The 22,144-nt window shown below is 43.8% G+C and overlaps 1 protein-coding gene across 1 annotated transcript; it reads right to left on the reverse strand.

Annotated features, from left to right (window-relative positions):
• Window positions 1-2,810: 2,810 nt before the first annotated feature.
• rad54b (RAD54 homolog B) lies at window positions 2,811-16,313 on the reverse strand (the record flags this gene model as incomplete). The annotated part of the gene is made up of 15 exons (XM_083662182.1): window positions 2,811-3,031; window positions 6,002-6,199; window positions 6,382-6,448; window positions 6,669-6,930; window positions 7,445-7,608; window positions 8,802-9,092; window positions 9,196-9,335; window positions 9,492-9,612; window positions 9,701-9,787; window positions 9,955-10,180; window positions 10,399-10,561; window positions 12,347-12,646; window positions 12,866-13,105; window positions 14,826-15,382; window positions 15,907-16,313. The coding sequence occupies 15 exons, from the start codon at window positions 16,311-16,313 to the stop codon at window positions 2,811-2,813; spliced, it is 3,444 nt and encodes a 1,147-aa protein (XP_083518308.1).
• Window positions 16,314-22,144: the final 5,831 nt, after the last annotated feature.

Here is a 22,144-nt window from a genome sequence, read left to right on the forward strand (position 1 = left end):
ACATTGGACTCTACAGAGGGAATAAATGTATAAATATAATTATGTCAAGTGTCTATCAGGCTGCACAGGATTGGCTTTAGCTAATTCAAATCGTAACTACAGAGAGAAAGCAGTTGCCTGCATTCTTATCACTATACTGCCTCACACACTCCAGAGGCCATAGAACAGGAAGTGCCATTCATAAACCATAAACCTAACATCAGTTATACAAAGTCGCTTCACATTCACACAGAGTGGTGATGATCAAATAGTAAGTAACCTTGTTTATGTAAAGATTATTCAATCAAGGTTATTCAAGACTATTCAATCTGGGAGACCCATACACAAAATTACTCATCTTTGTATTCAGCACACACACACACACACAGAAAAAACACAACTCCATAACTCCCACGCAGCAGCTTTGTGTTGAGGAGAGTGAACAGACTAATGTTATCCAAAACAACAGACTGAATAGATGGGAGTGTGCCCTAGTACTGACTCACAACGGACACACACAGTCACGACATCAGACATAAACTAGCTTCCTTTCAATGGTTGCTTGTATACACACATTCTCTCCATACCACCCAGGCTCTGCATGTGGCTATAACCTATATACATTATGGGCTCTATCTTCATACAGGCGATATCCCCTATTTGCGCTTGCGCACCTGTTTGCGCGTGCCTTAACAGGCAAGATAACAGTCCGCCTTGCGCATTTGTCCAGGTGGTATGCCAAGGTTTGCACCCCCGCCCAGCAGCACAAAAAAAAGCATCCCCACCTCACAGGAGCATAATTGTAATGATTTATACAGAAACATAACTGTTTATAAATTATATACTGTAATTGTTTGGGTTGGGTAGACGTGACCTCCCTGTTTTTAAGTTAAAACAGCCCCAAAATCTCGTGAGGATGCCATACTCGCGGGGGAGCATAATTTATCACAACAACGGGCACAAGCGCAGATTAAAGGAGTGCCAAATTATTTATGCACGGCGCAAACAGGATTTGGGCGGTGTTAACCACCAGAATTATTCACAGGTGTGGCCTGGCAATGCCTGGGCTTTACATTAATCAGATTCCCGTCTCGCAGTCCATGTAATACAATTTTATAACGACACCATCACATCATATACCTATTAAAAAAAATCTGAGTTTTGATGCAATTCGGGTTATTTTGTTGACTGGGGTGGGACAATACAAACGTGTTTGCAGCGGGTAAACGGCGGAGAAAAAAGAAAAGATTGGAGGATTTACAGTGGACTCAATTAAAACTCGACTCGTCCCAAGGCTTGTGCCAGATTGGCTGTGATGCCAACGACCCTCCGGGTTATAGCAGGTGAAGGTGAATAGCCTATTGCAAGTAGGCTACAATGTACAAGTTTTCTCAATTAATTTACCATAACCCCTCCTTGTAATGTGATAAAAGTTTCTCAGTGAATTATAGTTGATTGCCTCACTGAATAATCTGCTGGTTAGTGGTTATCCAATTTTAGCAGCAGAATTTGATGTCCTGGGGTGGAACGTCTGTGCGTAATGACGTTTCTGCGCTGCACAGCGTGGAGATTATGGTGCGCGATCAAGTGCAGCAGTGTTTTTGCACCTAGAGGTGGTTTTCAAAGTTCTTAGCGCAAAGTAATTGCGCGCTGCTGACGATAGGATAATGCCATCTATGCCCACATTTTAGCGCTGAAACGCCTGCTTTGGCATGTGGCACGCCTATGCCCAGTACAATTATAACAGGCATGCGCTTGTGCCCGCCCCCAATTTGCATTGCGCACGGCGTTAAACGAGCGCAAACGCTAAATTACCGCTTTTGGGAAGATAGGGCCCTATATCTTCAAACAAAATCCTCATATTGACACAGAAAATATTACTCTAGATGGAAACATAAGTAAGTCTACTCAGACACAATCAACCCTCTCAATCATTAATCTACACACATTGCACTACAAACTAGGGATGTCAACGGTTAACCGTTAATCGATTAACCGTCGCTAACGTCGTTGTTCGGTTATTGCTGTCGGTCTATCAGTTAATATTAAAATTTTTTTTTTTTTTTTTTGGTCTATTTACTCAATGAGCTCATGCCCAAACAAGGCGTGTCTATTTAGATGCTGAAATGTTAATGCTTTTTGTGTTAGAAATTCTAACACAAAAAGAATTTGTGTTGAAATGTTGATGCTTTTTGTTAATGCTTGTTAATGCTTTTTGTGTTAGAAATTCTAACACAAAAAGCATTAACATTTCAGCATCTAAATAGACACGCCTTGTTTGGGCATGAGTTCATTGAGTAAATAGACAAAAAAAAAAAAAAAAAAAAAAAAAAAAACTTTTTTTTTTTTATATTAAAAAATTATGAATTAACCGATAGGTTAATCGATTATTAGCGTCGGTTAATCGAAAGTGAAATTAACCGAAAATTGACATCCCTACTACAAACACATGTATGCATGCATGCATGCTCTTCATTCCAACCAGTGTTTTTTCTACCAATCCATCACAAATCGGACAAATGTATATGAATGCCTCTTTACACACATTACTGCTGAATTAAATTTATTTTTTAATGAGGTGTCATGCAAAACGTACAGAACAACATTTCTTTGAATCAAAGTAAAAACACACTGAAAATTATCAACACAATACACAAAACAGAATCAAAGAATAATAAATTGTTTGCGTGGTTGCTCAGAAGTAATATTTACAGCTGTTGTGTTTAGTCATATGAGGTGGCCAGACTGCAACAAAGCAGAGCGCCTGCAGAAAAACATCTGGGGAAAAAAATGTGCTAGAAGGTTTTATGTGTACGTGTGTGTGTGTGTGTTTATTGAGCTGTGTGAGAGATAGTGGACTGGAAGGCGAAGGTGATGTGGTTTCGTGCGTGATCGAGGTAGGGGTCTGAGAACGTGTGTGTGTCACCAGAGAAATGTCTCCACTGCATCAACTCTGACATGCTGAGATGCTTCTGCACTGCCGCCCCCTTGTCACCGTGACGCCCCAGCTGGCAGGGCCTATCAGACGGCCGCTCGGCTTCCTCGTCAACAGCTGAGGAAAAAAAAAAAAGATATACTGTATATATAGTATCTATGCACATGTATGTGATGGTACACGTGTCTCAATCAGGTTATTTCGCAGTGTGTTGGGCAGGGTTTCCGTTATCCAGTAATTGCCATTTTAAAGGCCGACACATTTAAATCTCTCCGGTCATAAAGTGCAGTGAACATATTTCCCTAGACTAAACACAATTTGAATTGTATTGAAATAGGCAAAATTTTTATTTTCTGACCATTACTGGTCATTTTGGCCAAGACATTACAGCCAGGACGAGTCAACACCGGCCACAGCGCCACAAGGGTGCAGCAAGATGCCCTTGCTGTGATGACAGTGCTCCGCGGTTAAGGAGGCTTGAAGTTATCAACAGCCTACATAGTAGCACTCATCAGGGATTTCAGCCAATTCTATCCAGAGGGGGACAAACTGGCCACAGTAGCCTGCATGATCCCTGTCTCCAGTTTCTACAGAGCCTAATCAAACAGGGCAGCAGCACTGTGGGCAGCAGCACTGTGGGCAGCAAGGGGCCTGACAGTCGCTTTTCGGTTATCGCCTGTCAGTCAAAGGCGAAGCGTGGTTGGCACAGGGAATTGACGACCGCAATTTCAAGATTAAATCCGTTAAGAATTACAGATTGTAGATGAGTTTGAATGAAAGAGGTCTGTTCATATTCACACATTTGGTTTTTCACTGCTGTGGCTCACGCACTGCAAGTTGGAGAGACACTTCGCATGTTTGATTTCAGTCGGCAGCTGCACACTTCTCTGCTGTGAGCCAGCAAGCAACCCTAATGTGTTTTGTTTATTTTATAGGAGTTTTAATACCATTTTATTTGATCTGAGAAAAGGCCTATAGCAAACGGAAAGAGCCTTGATTATCCAATTCTTTATATAGCCTGCCTATCAATTGTTTTTTAAAGGGCTACGCCAACATTGTGAGAGTTTAGGCCATTTGTCATATTGCCGATATCAAAACTAGAATGTAGATGGCTTTATTTTCACTCTGTGGGCAGTAGAGCTCTCACTGCTACTTAGCTTAGCGCTACAATGGCAGTCTATGATACCGCTGCATACTCCCGTTCAGTTGCCCAAAATACACATTCCAACAGCGCCAGAAACACTCACATGTACATGTTGTGACTCATGTACTCACCACGCGATGAAATTAAAATCCAGTGTTACGTGAAGCGGTCGTTTTTGTAGTAAATCCATACGAGAACTAACAAAGAGTAACCAAACTAACAGAGTGTAACCGAAGTTACTTCCTCGTTTGCCATGAGGCGCATGCACAGTGTGCATGTGCTGTACTGATGACTGCACACAGCACATGTGCCTCATGGCAAACGAGGAAGTAACTTTGGTTATCTTTGTTAGTTCGGTTACTCTGGTAGTTCTCGGTGTGTGGATTTACTACGAAAATGACCGTTTCACATAATTTTGGATTATTATTTCATGGCGTGGTGAGTACGTGAGTCACAACATGTACATGTGAGTGTTTCTGGCACTGTTGAAATGTGCATTTTGGGGCGACCAGTACCATAGACCAGGGGTTCTCAACTTTTTGTAACTTAAAGTCGAACTGAACCCGTTCGTCACGTGCATATGAGTCCGTTTCAGACTGAAAACATTGTTTGTCTAAGATGACAGGTTGAGAGGCGGGTCATAGTATCATGTCGATGATTTTATTTGACAATTCTGGGGACTGGATTGGGCTTTGGCCAATCCTGGCGTGTTCTGCCTCCAAATCGAGTGGGATTCAGTGTGTTGTGGCGCTCCCCTCGGGAAGAGCCTTTTGACGGGAGGAGTGGAGCTCAGCGAGCCGCAGGCAGCCAGCTGCCTTCGTGTTGCCGAGCGGAGAGTGCAGCACGTCGGCCTGGAATCTCCGAAGTGCGACCCCTGACAACCAAGCTCTCGGATGCGCGCGCCATTATCGCTGCTGTAAATACGATATCCCTGGAATGCGCGTTTTAACGAGCCAGTTACATTTCTTTGCATTCTTAGAGATTATAGTTTTTGTTTTTTGTTCATGTTTCTAACAATTGGCCAAGTTAGTAGTTAGTTTATGGGATAGGAATTCTGCCAGATGACAGGCACTAGGCGCCATTTTCTCTTTCTTTTGGAAGAGAAAACTATCCTGAAATGAAGATTTGATTGACAGCTGCATGTCATGATATGATTGGTTGAAATGGGGTAGAAATTTGATAGTACTAGGTGACATCAGCAAACTGTACATTACTGTTATCAATGAAATCTTGAAAAATGAACTTTTGATGTGAAAAAGTGTGAAAAACGAAAGAAATTAGACTTTTGTGATTTTGTTTGCATACATTATTAAATAGGTGCACTGCATGCCCAGGTATTTGAACTAAAAGAAAAGAAAAGTCATTTTTGGGTTCAGCTCGACTTTAAGGCCCACTTCTGATTGTTAAAACAGTTCCGAGGACCACCTTCCCAGATAAATGAAAGAGGGGGGAAAAAGTCAATGAAATTATGCATTTTAATTGGAAGTTTTTGATCTATGTAATTCTTGAGGACATTTAGATGTAAAAATAAATAAATAACTAGCTGTAATCGCACTTTATTTTATTTTTATTAATATATTTGGCAATACCACTGCCTCCGTGGGCCACTACACGGTGCTCTGAGGCCCACCAGTGGGCCACGACCCAGTGGTTGAGAATAGCTGCCTTAGACTGCCATTGTAGCGCTAAGCTAAGTAGCAGTGAGGGCTCTACCTCTGTTTGTACTGCACGCAGAGTGAAAATAAAGGCATCTACATTCTAGTTTTGATATTGCCAATAAGACAAATGGCCTAAACTCTCAAAATGTATCCCTTTAAGCTCAATAAACACAGATCTAATATTTGACCAGAATTTCTCCCATTTGTCCGTTAAACTGAAATATTCCAGGACATGTTGATGGGAAACAGAAACGCTGGTGTACTGGGGCCTGTCTATGTGCGTACCGGGAACTGATCCATCCATGCTGCAGCTGCAGCTGAGCAGGTCATGAGTGAGACAGGCTGTGTCCGTCAGGCTGAAAAGATCTCGCAGATCACTGGACGAGAAGCTGCTGTGCTCCGCCCCTTTCCCCAGGTCCACCACTGTCCCAGAAAGCCCCTGTTTGGACACCTGCCTCTGGAATATACGCTCCTCAATGGTACCTGAGAGGGACACGTGCACACACACACGCACACGAGCGCACACGCACACACACACACACACACACACACACACACACACACACACACACACACACACACACACACACCTTCCACAATCACATTGATTCATAGTTGATGTGAATTCAGTGTGTGCCTCAGTGTGTGTGTTTGTGTGTTCTCACCCGCAGTCAGGAGACGATAGATGTGCACAGTCTTCTTCTGTCCATCTCTCCACACTCGAGCCATTGCCTAGACACAGCAGACAAGGCAATGTGGAAGAGGTGACTGACACACATGTACACAGTGCCATCTGGTGGAGATGCATGTATATGAGTGTGTTACAGAGAGTGTATGTGTGTCTAGGCAAGCCAGAAGCAGAGATCAAAACAAAGACCCAGGTCCGACAAAGAGGACAGTACACAGTATACACATTGACCTTTGACGGCATGTCAGTGTGTGTGTGTCTTACCTGAATGTCATTGGCGGGGTTCCAGTCAATGTCGTACAGCACCAGGTGGGACGCACCCACCAGATTGAGCCCTACCCCTCCAGCTTTGGAGCTCAGCAGAAACAGGAAGTTCTGGGAATACGGGCTGTTGAAATTGTCAACCAATCGCTGCCTCTGGGTGGTGGGGGTGTGTCCATCAAGTCGACAGAAGGTGTAGCCCAGGTGAACACACAGGTCCTGGAGTAGGTCTAGTGTCTGAGTGTAGTTGGAAACTACAACCACCCTGCAGGGACACACACATACAATTTCATATCAGACAACTATATATAGAGCTTGCAAGTTGAAGCCATGTTTGTTTAGTACCCTATCCTATGCTGAGAACAGCGGGAGGAGCGCCATGTTTGTGAATAGAACAATGTGAGAGAACAATGTGTGAGATCAGGCTGGCTAGCGCTATACAAACATACATGTTACATATACTGGGCAATAATTCAATATAATGTTTGTCGTCTTTCAGGGGAATCATATTGTGATAATATGGTGATTTTGGTGTTGTGACACACAATTCTGTTAAATTGATGATGAGAAGCAAATTTTACTTTAAAATAAACTAAAATGAAGTATGATTTTTTTAAGGAATATAATTTGAATATTTCTATTTTGTTTAATATCACACTTAACACCTGATTCAACCGTGATATATATTGATACCGTAAAAAAAAATCTTTGTGATTATCCAACTGTTACATACAGTACATGTAAAAAAACACACACACACCTGACACACACATTCTCACCTGTCTGAGGGGCTGAGGTGTCTGATGGTGGTCAGCAGGTCTGACAGCACTAGTAGTTTTCCAGAGTCGGCAGTACTGAGTGCATCTGAAGAGTAGGATTCTGGGAACAGACCAATCAGCCCCTCATATAAAGAGCTCTCCATTGAGCCACTGTCAGCTTTCTCCTGAATACACACAGGAAATAAAGTGAGGACCGGGCTATGGCCAAACCTCTAACACATCTACAGGCCCTATCATTAAAAACAGAGAGTGAGTAGGTACTTTGACCACAGAACTACGGTAACTGCAAACAGGGAGACTGAGAACTCAATAACTATAATAGTCTAAGGGCTAATGTACACCTCCTCCGGAACAGATGCGGTACGGCTCCAGTACGGCTGTGAACAGACCCACACTCATGTAATCTGTCAAACGGATGCGGGATCCGACAAAAAATAGAACGGGTGTGTAATTTTTCTGTACCGCATGTATCACCCATCAATTAACATGTATCGCCCACACCCATCAATTAACATGTATCGCCCACGCCCATCAATTAACATGTATCGCCCACACCCATCAATTAACATGTATCGCCCACGCCCATCAATTAACATGTATCGCCCACGCCCATCAATTAACATGTATCGCCCACGCCCATCAATTAACATGTATCGCCCACACCCATCAATTAACATGTATCGCCCACACCCATCAATTAACATGTATCGCCCACACCCATCAATTAACATGTATCGCCCACACCCATCAATTAACATGTATCGCCCACACCCATCAATTAACATGTATCGCCCACACCCATCAATTAACATGTATCGCCCACGCCCATCAATTAACATGTATCGCCCACACCCATCAATTAACATGTATCGCCCACACCCATCAATTAACATGTATCGCCCACACCCATCAATTAACATGTATCGCCCACACCCATCAATTAACATGCATCGCCCACGCCCATCAATTAACATGTATCGCCCACGCCCATCAATTAACATGTATCGCCCACACCCATCAATTAACATGTATCGCCCATCAATTAACATGTATCGCCCACGCCCATCAATTAACATGTATCGCCCACACCCATCAATTAACATGTATCGCCCACGCCCATCAATTAACATGTATCGCCCACACCCATCAATTAACATGTATCGCCCACACCCATCAATTAACATGGGCGGGAGTCGATCGGGCAGTTTTGCCGGATCCGCAACGCAGCCGTAACGCATCTGGTGTACATTGACTGTAAGGCTATAAACAAAGATCAAACCGTTAAAGAGATCACCGCTTCAGTCAGATGCCAATAGACTAGTCACACCCGTGCCTGCTCACAACACAACATAATAACCTTGACAGTGGAGTGGAGCAGGCCAGGGTGGTTGCAGAGTTTCTTCAGGGCGGTGATGCAGGCCAAGTGGGTGTGAGTTTGCGTGGAGCCCTGCAGGCAGGCTCTGAAGACTCGGTGGGACAGGAGCTGCTTGTAGAGCTCTCGCTGCAGGGGGGTGGGGTCGCAGAACAACGTCCAGTCAAGACGCGGAGGCAGGTAGCGGTTGATGATCTCCTGGGTCCGCCTCAGGATGAACGTGCCAGTCAGGCGAGAGAGCTCTGCAGCTCGCTCTTCCCCCAAAACTCTCTCCTCCTATTGGAAGAGAGAAACACACCAGGGTGTTGCCAGTAAAGTGATGTCTATGAGAAATAGATGCATAGAATGGAGAAAGCAAGTGGGGCATAGAGAGCATTACCTCTGTGCAGGAAGGCTGTCTGGCGTGTAAGATAGGCTCCTCATACACTTTTCTGTAAGCGGTTGACGAGCCGAGAATCCCCGGGTTGACGAACTCTATGATAGCGTAAAACTCCTGCAGATCATTCTGTACTGGAGTACCTTCAAAACACCAAGATACAATTCATGAAGAGGAAAAAAACGTAACAGGTTATAGTTGTCGCTATCCATCTGTTCAACAGAGACTATGAAAAATTTAGCTTTTCATCTCTTTCAGTGAAGAAGCGGAGCATCTCTGTGTCAGGTGTGAGTGTGTACCTGTCAGTATGACTCTACGGGTGCAGCTGAGCCCGCTGAGGGCAGAGGAGGTCTTGATGCTGCTGTTCTTCAGTCTGTGACCCTCATCACAAATCACAAGACCAAACTCCACCTTCTGCACCTGAAAACACAAAAAACACAAAACTAGTATAGGGTGACGCATTTGTAACACGTTCTACAGAACGGAGAGAGATGTGAGCTTAACGTACCTGCTCCAGGGAGCGCAGCAGCATCTCATAGCTGATCACCAGAACACTGTGAAGAGGAGACGCCACAAACTGCTCTGTCCTGTGGTCCTGCACACATGTCGTCAACATAGACATAAGTGTAAACCTGGAATAATTGTATACACACTGGCAGCTCTGGTTTGAGGGCAGTCTCCCTACTCACTTCGCCACATGGTGCTCAAGAAAAACAAAACTCCTCGTCAATCCAAAAGACAGAATTTCCCCTTCCCTCTCACCTGATCCACAGTGAAGATGCTGATCCTCTCACGCCCCAGCCACTTGTTAAACTCTGCAGCCCAGTTCTGCACTAGGCTGCCTGGGGTGACCACAAGGACACGCTTAGCAACCGGTTTCCCACCATACGGACCCTGCTTCAGCAATGTCCAGGCCAGTGCCACACTCTGCAGGGTCTTCCCCAGACCCATCTCATCAGCCAGGATAGCCCCATAGCGACACGTGGCTCTGTAGCACAAACACCAAACATCACAATCGATTAGGAACCCTGGTGAGGGCTGAGAGAGCCCACACATTGTCTCCAACTCTTTCACAGGAAAAGATTGGTTCTTTACTTGTTCCAACTGCGAGGTTACAACAGATGTTGCTGCCTCCTACAACATCATTCATTGGCAAGATCTCTATCAATCACCTCACAACCAATGTTACAGACACAGCTCTGTTACCTCATGCCCATGACGCACTCATAGAGGAAAAGCAGGCCGTCTCTCTGGTGGGGTCGGAGGTGAGTGGTGAGGTAGGGGTCAACCACCACGTCCAAAACAGGAAGCCCCGACTTGTTACAAGACCACTGGTGATTGGCAGAGGGACGTGGCATCACCAACGCACCTACAGGAAGCCAGAAGCCTTCAGTATGTAACATTCTGTATGAAAAGTCGATTGTACACAGGTGTGTGTACAGGTATTGTGTGTCATACGTTTTGTGCCAAAGACGGACATCCTTTGGTTAATCTGTATTCTCGGTTAAAGTAGTAAGTAAGGAAGTGGAATTCCATAACCCACAAACATGAGACATTCAGGAAGTTCTGCAGTGTTTAAAACCAGCCTCAAACTTTGGCTTAAGTCAGCACAAATGTGTCACCACCAATGATTGGTTGAAAAAGCAGAGTCCGCACACTGCATTGTAGACTTAACTCCCAGTTTATTCTGCTGTCGATGAAGGTCATGGCGACCTTCATCCATGTTGACCTTCAAGTGACAGATCACTCACATAAATAGGTCACATCCCCCCACCAATGGGCGGAGGGAAAAACCACCAATGATTACCTTGTATTTACTGATTTGATCTCACACTGATGAACTTTTATATATTGTGCTGTTTTGTTTGATACTTGATGTAGTGTATTTGCTGTTCTGTGATTGCCTTTTTTGTGTGTCTACCTGCCCAGGAACAACAGATATAAATTAGCTGTCAGGTAACTCTGGTGCAATTACTTTTAATCGTGCACTGTCCCTGTAAGAATAAACAATAACATTAATGAAGCAAAATAAATATGCCATTAAAAATAATAAAATGTAATCACATATTTCATGTAGTTTGAGGTTTGTGTTGTTACAGTAAAATATTATATCTTAACTTCTGGAGAGGTATAATACCTAAAGGGGGGGGGGGGAATGTATATTCATTTGACTGTTAAGAAATGCTTTGTAGATAAAGACTTTTAGTGGCAAATTACATAATTATAGAGAACAGTTCAGAATGTGTATACATTCAAAGCTTTAGTTGGGAAATCGTCATTGTCCAGAACAACCTCTGTTCTAATACATAAAGTCCTGGTTCTGTCATATACACCTGGAGCTAGGTCTATACATGGAGCTAAGGTTCTGGTTCTGTCTATAACTGAGTTGAGTTGAGTTTAACTTTATTGTCCCAAAGGGAAATTTGTCTTAGGCTACTGGAGCTAGGGATCGTGGTTCTGGTTCTGTCTATATATACCTGGAGCTAGGTTCTGGTTGTCTATATATACCCCTGGAGCTAGGGCTTCCTGGTTCTGGTTCTGTTTATATATACCTGGAGCTAGGGCGTCCTGGTTCTGGTTGTCTATATATACCTGGAGCTAGGGCGTCCTGGTTCTGTCTATACCCCTGGAGCTAGGTCTATACATGGAGCTAAGGTTCTGGTTCTGTCTATATATACCTGGAGCTAGGGTGTCCTGGTTCTGTCTATACAGCTGGAGCTAGGTCTATACATGGAGCAAAGGTTCTGGTTCTGTCTATATATACCTGGAGCTAGGGCGTCCTGGTTCTGTCTATATATACCTGGAGCTAGGGAATCCTGGTTCTGGTTCTGTCTATATATACCTGGAGCTAGGGTGTCGTGCTTCTGGTTGTCTATATATACCTGGAGCTAGGGTGTCGTGCTTCTGGTTGTCTATATATACCTGGAGCTAGGACGTCGTGGTTCTGGTTCTGTCTATATATACCTGGAGCTAGCGTGGTTCTGGTTCTGTCTATACAGTATATACCTGGAGCTAGCGTGGTTCTGGTTCTGTCTATATATACCTGGAGCTAGCGTGGTTCTGGTTCTGTCTATATATACCTGGAGCTAGCGTGGTTCTGGTTCTGTCTATATATACCTGGAGCTAGCGTGGTTCTGGTTCTGTCTATATATACCTGGAGCTAGGGGGTCATGGCGAGGTTTGCAGGATTGTTGCTCCTGTGGTTTGGCTGCTGGCAGCTCTGCTCTGCCCAACACCGTGGGGCTGCAGAAAGGTTTGGATGCCAAGCGAGGAGCAGGAGGTGGAGCTGACTTCATATGTGGCTCCTCCTTCTCAACTTGGACCTCCTGGAAGCAGCGTCCCCTGGCGAAGTCCTCGGCAGATATCACCCCCATCACCTCCACCTGCTTCCCTCCGATCATCAGAGTCTCTCCCTCACACAGGGAGGCCAGCTCTGACACCTTGTAGCCACTTCCTTCACACAAACAGAATTCACAAGTCTGTGAAGTGAGAAGAAATGACCTTCTACCGCACTTCTTAGTACTTATTTTAACTTCTTTCTCAAACGGTTTTATTACAGGAATGTTGTCAGCGCGCTATTGGTCCTCAGCCTTGCACTCCTGACTATCAGGACACTCCATGTTGACTGTGCTATCTAAAGGTCACCTAAATCATAGGTGTGCCTCTGTCTCACCCTTGCCAATGTCCTTGGCCTCCATATCTTTGAGTGTGGCAGTGCGTCCTCTCGTCACCAGGACTGCGTCTCCCTCCCAGCGCTTGTGTTTCTTCTTGCTGGCCTTACACCACATCACGCTGAAGTAGCGCACTCCATCCTGACTGCAGCCAGGCGCTGCTCCAGGATCAGAGACCGACCCCACCGCCGCCACTGGGATGTGAGGGGACCCGGGACTCAACCGAGGGGAACATTTCACTCCTGGAACACAAAGACAAAATGCAGCAGCTGAACATACAGTAAAAGACCAAGAGAATAATCTCACGTTCAACTCACACAACCCCCAGCAGAGGTCACTACACGTCCCACTCGAGCCCCGACACGCAGGATGCAAAATCAGTGTACTGCGTGCATTTTCCCCTGTACACTCATACACCCGGAGAAAGAATACACATCATGCCATGTTACAATGAAGAGGCAAGAGGCATCTTTTAAATGCACAACACTGCAGCATGTTTCCATGATGCAAGCTGATTGGGTCTTTTGTAACAGAGATTCATGACTTACAAGCCACAGTGTATATGCAGCAATCCTCAAGTTTAATTCAAGACCTTCTAAGACTTTTTCCAACACCTCAACACCACTTTCGCCACATCGGTGATAGGGGTGTAAATCACAAGTTTCATCACGACACAATATCATATAGATTCTTTGGACAACGATACGATATTTGCTGATATCACAAAGTCTGCGACAATATAGATTGAATTCAGGGGTCTGTGATCGATTTGGGACGAGATCATAATTATGCCCATTTAACACCATCAGCACAATAGCTACAAAGTTTAATACGCCTCAATGGCAATTAAGACTTTTTAAGGGCCTTACTTTTATTTCCCTACATTGATTTATCAACTTTTAATACTTTTTAAGACCCCGCGGATATCCTGAGCCAAGTAAGAAGAATGCCTTATTAGGAGAAGGGGTGGCTGTCCAAAGTGTAATAAACAGGACGAAGAGAATTTTAACCTCAAAGTTTTAATAGAAATAAATGAATGTATGAACAGAAGAAACAGACAACACTCATACATCAATATTACAATAACGTCAATGTAATCACATACATTTAATAACGGTAAAGTCTCAAAACCAATTCCACCTCCTTTCTTTCGGTCTTCCCTCAACTGTCCAACTGTCTGCCAGAGAGAATCCTTACATGAACATTTTCACCTCTTTCAGCCAAATGTCTTCAGCACGCAAATAAGAGGATTTGTGAGTCTCCATGAGTTGTTCCATGGGCCACAGTTCTACCTGTGCCCGCCCCTAATACAGCATGAGGTAGCATTGAAAATGTATCGGTTCTAAACCCAGTGTTGTTTCTTTACTCTGATTGTGATTCTTCTTATGTTTCTTTTTCCTCCCCTCCCTACTTTGAAAAAAAAAACATCTAATTTTGTGTTTTTATGCACAATTCTAGTGTTAAAAGCATCCCTGTTGATTTGATTTCTAGGTTAGATCTTGATTTGTTCTTTTCAAAGAATCAATACAGCCCTCCATAATCCCTCTGGTATGAACCGAGATCACAGTCTCACACCACTGACACTAGCATCCTATAGTTAACATATCTTTAATATAATAATTTGATAATTAAGATCATCAACACTATGCTAACATCCCCATCGATAGATTTTTTTGTTGGCTCTGCTTTCAACAACTAGTAGAATGATGATGAGAATAACTTTTTAACACTCCCAGGCAGACAGGCTGGAGACACCACAGGTCGGTTAGCTGCACCCAGCAACACACAAACAGAATGTCAGAGGCACGACAGTTCCAAAAGAAATTCAGGTTCGAAAGTGACTTCCAAACGTAAAACTGATGTACGTGATTTGCTCCTCAGCCATGTCTCAACACTTAAATCCCCTCCTCAGAGATTCTCCCTTTCCGACACCGCTCACAGATGTGTGTTTGTGTTATAGAGGAATGGGCAGCCCATGTCGGAGTCGAGCAGCCTTCAGTCTCTCCACTTTGATCTTGACTTTCAGAAGTTCCTCCTCTAGTTCCTGCTTCCTCTTTTGCCCCTCCCTCTTCTCCTCCAGGTAGATGCCCACCTTCTTGTGATTGGCCAGAACAAGCTCATGCTCCTCCTTGGCCAGGTGCAGCGGGAAAGGCTCGTGGTGGGGGTAGATGTGGTGGGGGTAGATGTCGTTGGGGTAGAGGTCGTGCCGTAAGGGCAGCGGAGAGGCCGAAAGGGGGATGTTGACGGAGGAAGTGGTGGGAGACAGGGTGCCATCGTACTCGTGGACGCTGCCCAAGTCCTGTTCTCCCTCATGCTCCTGGTCTCCCGCCAGCCCGCCTGGCCCTGTGTGTGTTGAGAGGATGGGGAGGTCTGCCGGTGGTTTAACGTCCTCCTCTGGGTCCAGCTGTACCACCTCATGGGGGACAATGGGGGCTGCTGCCTGGAAATCCTGCAGTCCAGCCAGAGAAGAGCTGCTGCCAGGATGCTCGATGGGAGAGGTTCGCTTAACATATATTAACCTACAGACAGGATCAAGGACAAACCAGGGTTACATTAACAACTGACTGGACAATAACTGTTAATTACAAGGAATCAAATTATTAGTGTGACAATTTTTTTGATGTCAAGTGAGACTTATTACTGCAGTCAAAAATGGAATGCATATGCTTGCTGCTGCATAAATTATATTATAATCCCATATGTGATGTACTAAAGTTGAATGTATAGGTGTGAATTAAAAACACAATGGGTTGCAAATGGCCCATTTTCAGTTTATTTGGTTGGAAACAAAGAGTTTAGTATTTTCAGCTCAAATAATGACACCACCTATTTCCCTCCACTTGAGTGTGGCCTCCTACAGAAAGTGTGTGTAATCTGATGGGAGAACAGCCCCTCCTCTAAATGATTAGTATTATCAACAAAGCTGCTCGCCCCACCCCCATCTGAATTTGTGTTATCCTGTCAATTCTGTAGTGATACGTGTACAAGTGTGTGTGTGTACGTGTGTGTGTGTGTGTGTTTATGCGTATGTGTCATACTGTACCTGCGCAGTGCCTGGTCTTTATCATGTATGGGCACATGCTGGAACAGGTGAGGGATCATCTCCATAACTCTCCTGGTTGGCTCGGAGATGCTTCCTCTGTACTCTGGCTGGGCGTGTCTCCGTTGCATCACTTCCTGCTTGGCTGACTCCTTCAGTCTCTTGTAGAGGGTCCTGAGGCCCTGAGCGGTGCGGGGGGGTCGGTCTCCTCCCAAGGCGTTGTACAGGTCAGCCACAGTGTCCCAGCACTTGTTCTTGTCCACAATCACAGCGTGCTTGTTGGTGTGCTCCTCCAGGATGCGGACGTGAGGACGGACCAGCTTCAACAGGTCCAGCTTCTCGGAGAGGGTAAAGTTGGAGGAGCGAGCTTTACCCACCATACTGGACAGGAACACAGAGCTGGACGCCATCTTACAGCATAGCGGAGCGACACAGACCAAGTCAGGCCTATAGCTGGCACGTTTCAATCACCACACTCTGCTCTGTGGCTCCCCTGTCCTTTTCTATTGTCCCCTCCTGATGGCCTCTCTCTCCCCCTCTTGGTCCACGGTGATAAAAGCCAACACTGGTTTAACTCACACACTTCTCATTTTCTTTCTGTTCCTCTTTTCTAAATCAAACACATACTATGTCTACCAGATGCATGAGACATGCACTACACCCTAGGTTCCTTCCTTCTCAGCTACGTTGCACAACAAAAAACAGACTGTGCACACAATAAGAATCAGGCTTAACTAGGCCAGCCTCGTTTAGGCCCCCGCCTACCGCGGAGGGCTTTGGATGAATTCCTCCCAGCTTAGGCTGACGTAGCTAAGCTGCTTAAGCCCAGCCCGACCTACTTACAGCTCGGTCTCTCTAAACCCCAAACCAAGCACAGCACAGACACGCTGCTTTTAGAAATATTATCATCAGCGCGGCAGCATCTCTGTGCCCTGCACAAACAGGGGGGGACAGTGTTGAAACACAGTATTATAGGCTGTTAGGGGGAAAATAGCCTGTTTTCCGAAGAGAAAGAGACGGGTTTGAAATAACGCTGGTTTAACTAAGTGGGGGGAGGGGCTCTGTGCGAGCGCTGCGCATGCCCGACAAAGGACCGCGTGTCTACAGCAGTCTACAGTCTATATAATGGGTGAAATAAATCTGAACTCTGTGTGGAGAGAATATACCGGTAAGTTATGTAGTAATTATCAAAAAGACATTCGCTGATGCGGTGCAAATCGAGCCGAACCATACGCGGGGAGGAAAACAGAGAGGCACTAGTTGCTGGTCGCGCTGGCTCACTGATCCCGAGCACAGTCCTAATCTGCCCGGCGCTGCCGCTGCACTACCCCGCCTCTCTGCATCATGCTGGACCTGCTGCCTCTGCCTGCCAGTCACTCAGCCCGCCCGGCTTCACATCCATCTTTGTGTGGGTTGTTATTAGCCACACGAGCACAGACAGGCGGCGAAATGACGACGTTTTCGCTACAACAAACTATTGCGTTATTGGTATGTTTATGGAAAAAGTGGTAAGAGATGCATTTGGAGGAAAGCGAGGCGCGCGCACACGTTAATGAGCGCGCTTGTTATATTTTCACACAGCCCCGTCCTTTGATTGAAAAGCATTTCGACTCCGTGTCATTCATTCATTCCTGTGAGCTTGCATGTAGTGATTAACGTTATGCATGTAAATGTATAATAAAAGAATCCCAGTGTAAAGGTAAAAATAATGTGTGGAATTAATTGTTATTGTGGAATGAATGGGCGTGCTTTATGTGTGCTCGTGTTGTTGAGCAAGAGTAGACTCACCCCTGCCTAAAAAAAGCCAACATTAACTAAAGAAACAAGTCAGACTCGGGATTAATATGCATAATATTCGGTAGGCTATTTATATGAAATATTCTTAAAGAGGGTCTATAATCAAACAGCAGCTGTAAACATTGGATTAATCATAGACTCTTTTTCAGCTATATCTGCATATACAATTAATTGGAGTAAATCAGAGGCTATGCCTCTATCTAGGCTCTGTCCACCAGCCATTAGGAAGGACTGGCAGTTTAGATGGATGCCGTCAGGTCTGACTTATTTAGGGATAAAACTAACCCCAGGGTTGAAAGATATAATGCAAGTTAACATCGACCCAATAACTGAACATATTAAAACTTTAACACAGAACTGGGCCAAAATGTATATATCCCTTCTTGGTAAGATAAATCTAGTGAAAATGATAATAGCCCCTAAATTAAATTATATTCTATATATGCTCCCCCTAACTCTCCCACCTCAATTGCTCATTCAATATGATAAAGTAATTAGTGACTATTTGTGGATGGGAAAAAGACCTATGTTTAGTGGTGCCAAAATGTATGCAGCTAAGGAAAAAGGTGGTCTATCTTTGCCTAATTTAATCTGGTATCATTATGCATTCTCACTCTCACAGCTATCCAAGTTAAATCTTTTTGTAAAACAGGTACCTGCCTGGGTCAAGATTGAGGAAGAACTGGTGTCTCCTTCATCTTTAGAATCCTTCCTAACACAATCAGACAGACCTATACCTTTTAAGAACCCTCTTCTGTCTTTTGTTCGAGAAACCTGGAACCAGTCACACAAATTAACTAGAGCTAACCCATATCTTACACCAAGAGCCTCCGTTTGGTTTAATAAAAAACTGAAAATTGATAGGAACACTTTCATGTGGGAGGACTGGGTCAAGTCGGGAATTCATGTCCTAGGGGACATAGCAGGAGAAGATGGGGTAATACCCTTTGAGGACATCAAGAATGACTTTAGATTGGACAACAAACATTTCTATAGACCAAATCAGCGGGATGTTTACATTTACTTACATTACATTACATTCACACACCCCTGAGGTCCACACATTATAATGGCGGTGGACGGCACAAACTGACATGTTGAAGACAAAAACAGACAAAGAAGACAAAAATGGTTCGTCCGTGTTGTGTTGTTGTTTAATATCATTCATAACAACACTTTCACTAACGTTAGTGGAGACCAGACTAGCTAATTTACCTGTTGGACCAGACTAGAGTAGACTTGAAGCTAAATTAAATTGACCTGGCGTCAGTAGCTCTGTCTGTACCAGGCTCTTTCTCGCCGAGAAGAGCCTGGTGACGCGAGGTTACTCTGTCTGTAACGTAAAAAAACAGCGAGTTTGACAGACAAACAAACTTTATTAGCTAGCTAACACTACATAAAACAAACACAGAAGAAAGGCTAGATACGTCGGACAAGCATGTTTACCAACCGTTTAACCATTTAAATTGAAAGTAGTCGGCCGAAAACAACGAGAGGGTTTGACAGCATTTATATGACAACACGCACATTTAAACCTGCCGCCTTTCCCAAGTGGTACCCGGAAGTAAATTTGTTTATATGGTGACGTCACGGTGATTTGGTCTATAGGTTCTTGCAGATTAGGCACTGTATATCCTCTGTGACAAAGTCCTCACTTGACCCATTAACTGGGATTCAAGGAGTATTTTATCAAGACTGCTATAAAAGAGGAGGTGCATCAAGGTTTTATGATGTCATCAGAGATCATCAGGCACCCAACCTGACAGGCCTGAAATTAAGCTGGGAGAAGGATATTTGTGAAGACATTTCTGAAGACTCTTGGAAGAAGTTAGTAGCCAAATGGCATAAATGCTCTCGAGAAGCAGAGTCACAACTTATTGTTTACAAAGTGTTAAATAGAAGCTATTGGACCCCCAGTAAGCTAGCCAAACTTAAGCTGAGAAATAATGACACCTGCTGGAGATGTGATAAAGATATGGGTACGCTCGTACATATGCTGTATGAATGTGAGAAGGTTAAGAACATGTGGGACAAAATTGTAGTATTTTTGAGTGAAATACTGAATAAAAAACTACATAAATCTCCTGCGACATGCATATTGGGTTTGTTACCAAAAGATACCATATTGTCTAAATACCAAGGGATGTGGTATAGAATGGCCATGATATCTGGTTGTAGAATTGCATTAAGACATTGGAAATCACTTATTCCCATTACATTCGAGGAATGGTTGGAACTAATGTGTCGTACAGCATCTTATGAAAGGGTAACTTATAGGGCTACGGGAAGAGAAGATGTCTTCACTGAGGTATGGGGTCACTTTTTGAAGCTAACCGAAAGGGCTAAAGACTAAATGAGGTTCTTCCCTCCTGATAAGATAACAAGTACTATGAGATATAAGATTTGATCACGTGATATATATATATTTTTTTCTTTTCTATCAACATTTTTTGTTTGTTGTAATTTATTTTCCTTTTTTTGTTTACTGTTATGTTTTTATGTTGCTTTTATATAATATATGTAAAAAACTATGTAAATCTATGTAATGATGGATGGGTTATATTATACCATATAAGAATTGATTTCTGTATGTCAAGTGATTTACGCATAAACATCAATAAATAAAGAAAAAAAGAAAAAGAAAAAAAGAGGGTCTATAATCAAGTAATATGCCAGTGCAGGACAAGAAAAATCATTTTCATATTTTAATTCAAATGTTTTGTGTTTTAGGATCATTCCCAAAGCACATGATGTTTTTCAGTTATGTTTTTACCCACAACATTTTCCTAAATCGCATGATACTTTTGACCAAGAGTGAACTTTGTCTGTAAATGGCCATTCTCGAGGGCATCCTGGTGTCTGCTAATGCACATTACAACGCTTGTGTCGGGTAATTATGACATTACAAACAGTCCATCCTACTCCTGCAGCACTTTCATAAAATGTAGACTTGTATAACTTCCTATAATCTTTGTCCACCAAAATAGATAAGTCTATTATAAGGTGTGAAAATGAATATGAGTGACCCTTACTGTTCAGAGAGAGGATCATTCATATGCATGCTGAATTAGCACAGTCAAATTCTCTCCCATGAAAAGAGAAAGAGGCTCAGATCAAGTAGAAGTTTGTCCATGTAGGAGATTGTGGTGTGTTCGTTTCCACTGCTGGATTTCAAACATGCCATCTGGGGACCCACGTTATCAATCAATAATAATTTGGATTCAAAGCCCAAACCCCTATTGTTTTTGTAAGGGTTCTTATTCTTAATCACATTTGCTGATACATTTCAAATCTGAATCAAATCTGCATTTCAAATACACCATTTGGCCAGACAGTGGCGCTATAACACGCAATACGTTTTTGTCACCAACTCCTGAACTGCAATCCATTGTACACTGGTTTTCAGCTCATCCTCAGCCTTGACAGTTTTCTGCAATTTAGAATTATTCTTGCAACCTCACACACCACAACCACACATTTGGCAGTAAATCACAATCAAACACACAAAGCAAAGACAGCAAAGACAAGCATACAAAACAAGACTAGGCAAGCCTAGATAAGCCGGACCCAGACTGCTGCCGCTGCAGCTCTACACTCGCGCATGTGTGTTTCAACAATTGGAAGTAAGCCAGCCCCCTGAGACGTTTCTTGATTGTAGGGCAAACAACAGCACTTTTTTTCTCCTACAAAATTTCTGCAGTCTCTCCATTAAATGCCAATTAGGCATATTTCAATTACCGCGTACATCATCACAGAACATTGATAATTGTAGCCGTTTGACCATGATACACAAAATATGTTGATGACAAAGGCGCACCGCACAGAAAAGAATGGAGACAAACAGGATTTCCTAAAGACTTAATGCTAAACCATCCAAATGCCACATAGCTGTGTGCAAGAGGCCCCAACGCGTGTCACTAAGACCACATTTGGTCATGCGGAATATCAGGAAAATATCTCAGTTTTTTTAATTGCAATAAGGGCCTGTGTCCACCTAGCGTCTTTTCATCAGCTCCGGCGTCTATTTTCAGTTGTTTCCAATGGGGGGAGAGCGTATGCGGGCGCACACGGACGTCTAGAGAAAGTGCGCAGCGCCCAGCGTCTATTTTCACAGCGCTCCGGCGTTTTTGTGCGCCCGACTCCCAGCGCTTCCAGCTAAAAATATTTTAACTTTTCAGAAAGACGCTGGTGTCGGTTGCTCCTTTTCTGGCAACTAATCATATGGAGAAACTATCGCAACAGAGACAGAAAGGCCCAATTGTGGGAGCAGATTGGCTAGACACTTAATATTTCTGGTGAGTGTTGAGCTCAATCACTGTATGTGTGTTGTTTGCTAATGTTAGCTGTCAGCTATCAAGCTACTACCGCACTGAACTAATGTTAGTTTAAGATGTTAATTGTGCACTGAGATCAGCGCTTCTCAGCGTACTTCCAGCGTTTAACG

This window comes from Poromitra crassiceps (genome assembly GCF_964638095.1).
Source record: "Poromitra crassiceps genome assembly, chromosome: 1".
NCBI lineage: Eukaryota > Metazoa > Chordata > Actinopteri > Beryciformes > Melamphaidae > Poromitra > Poromitra crassiceps.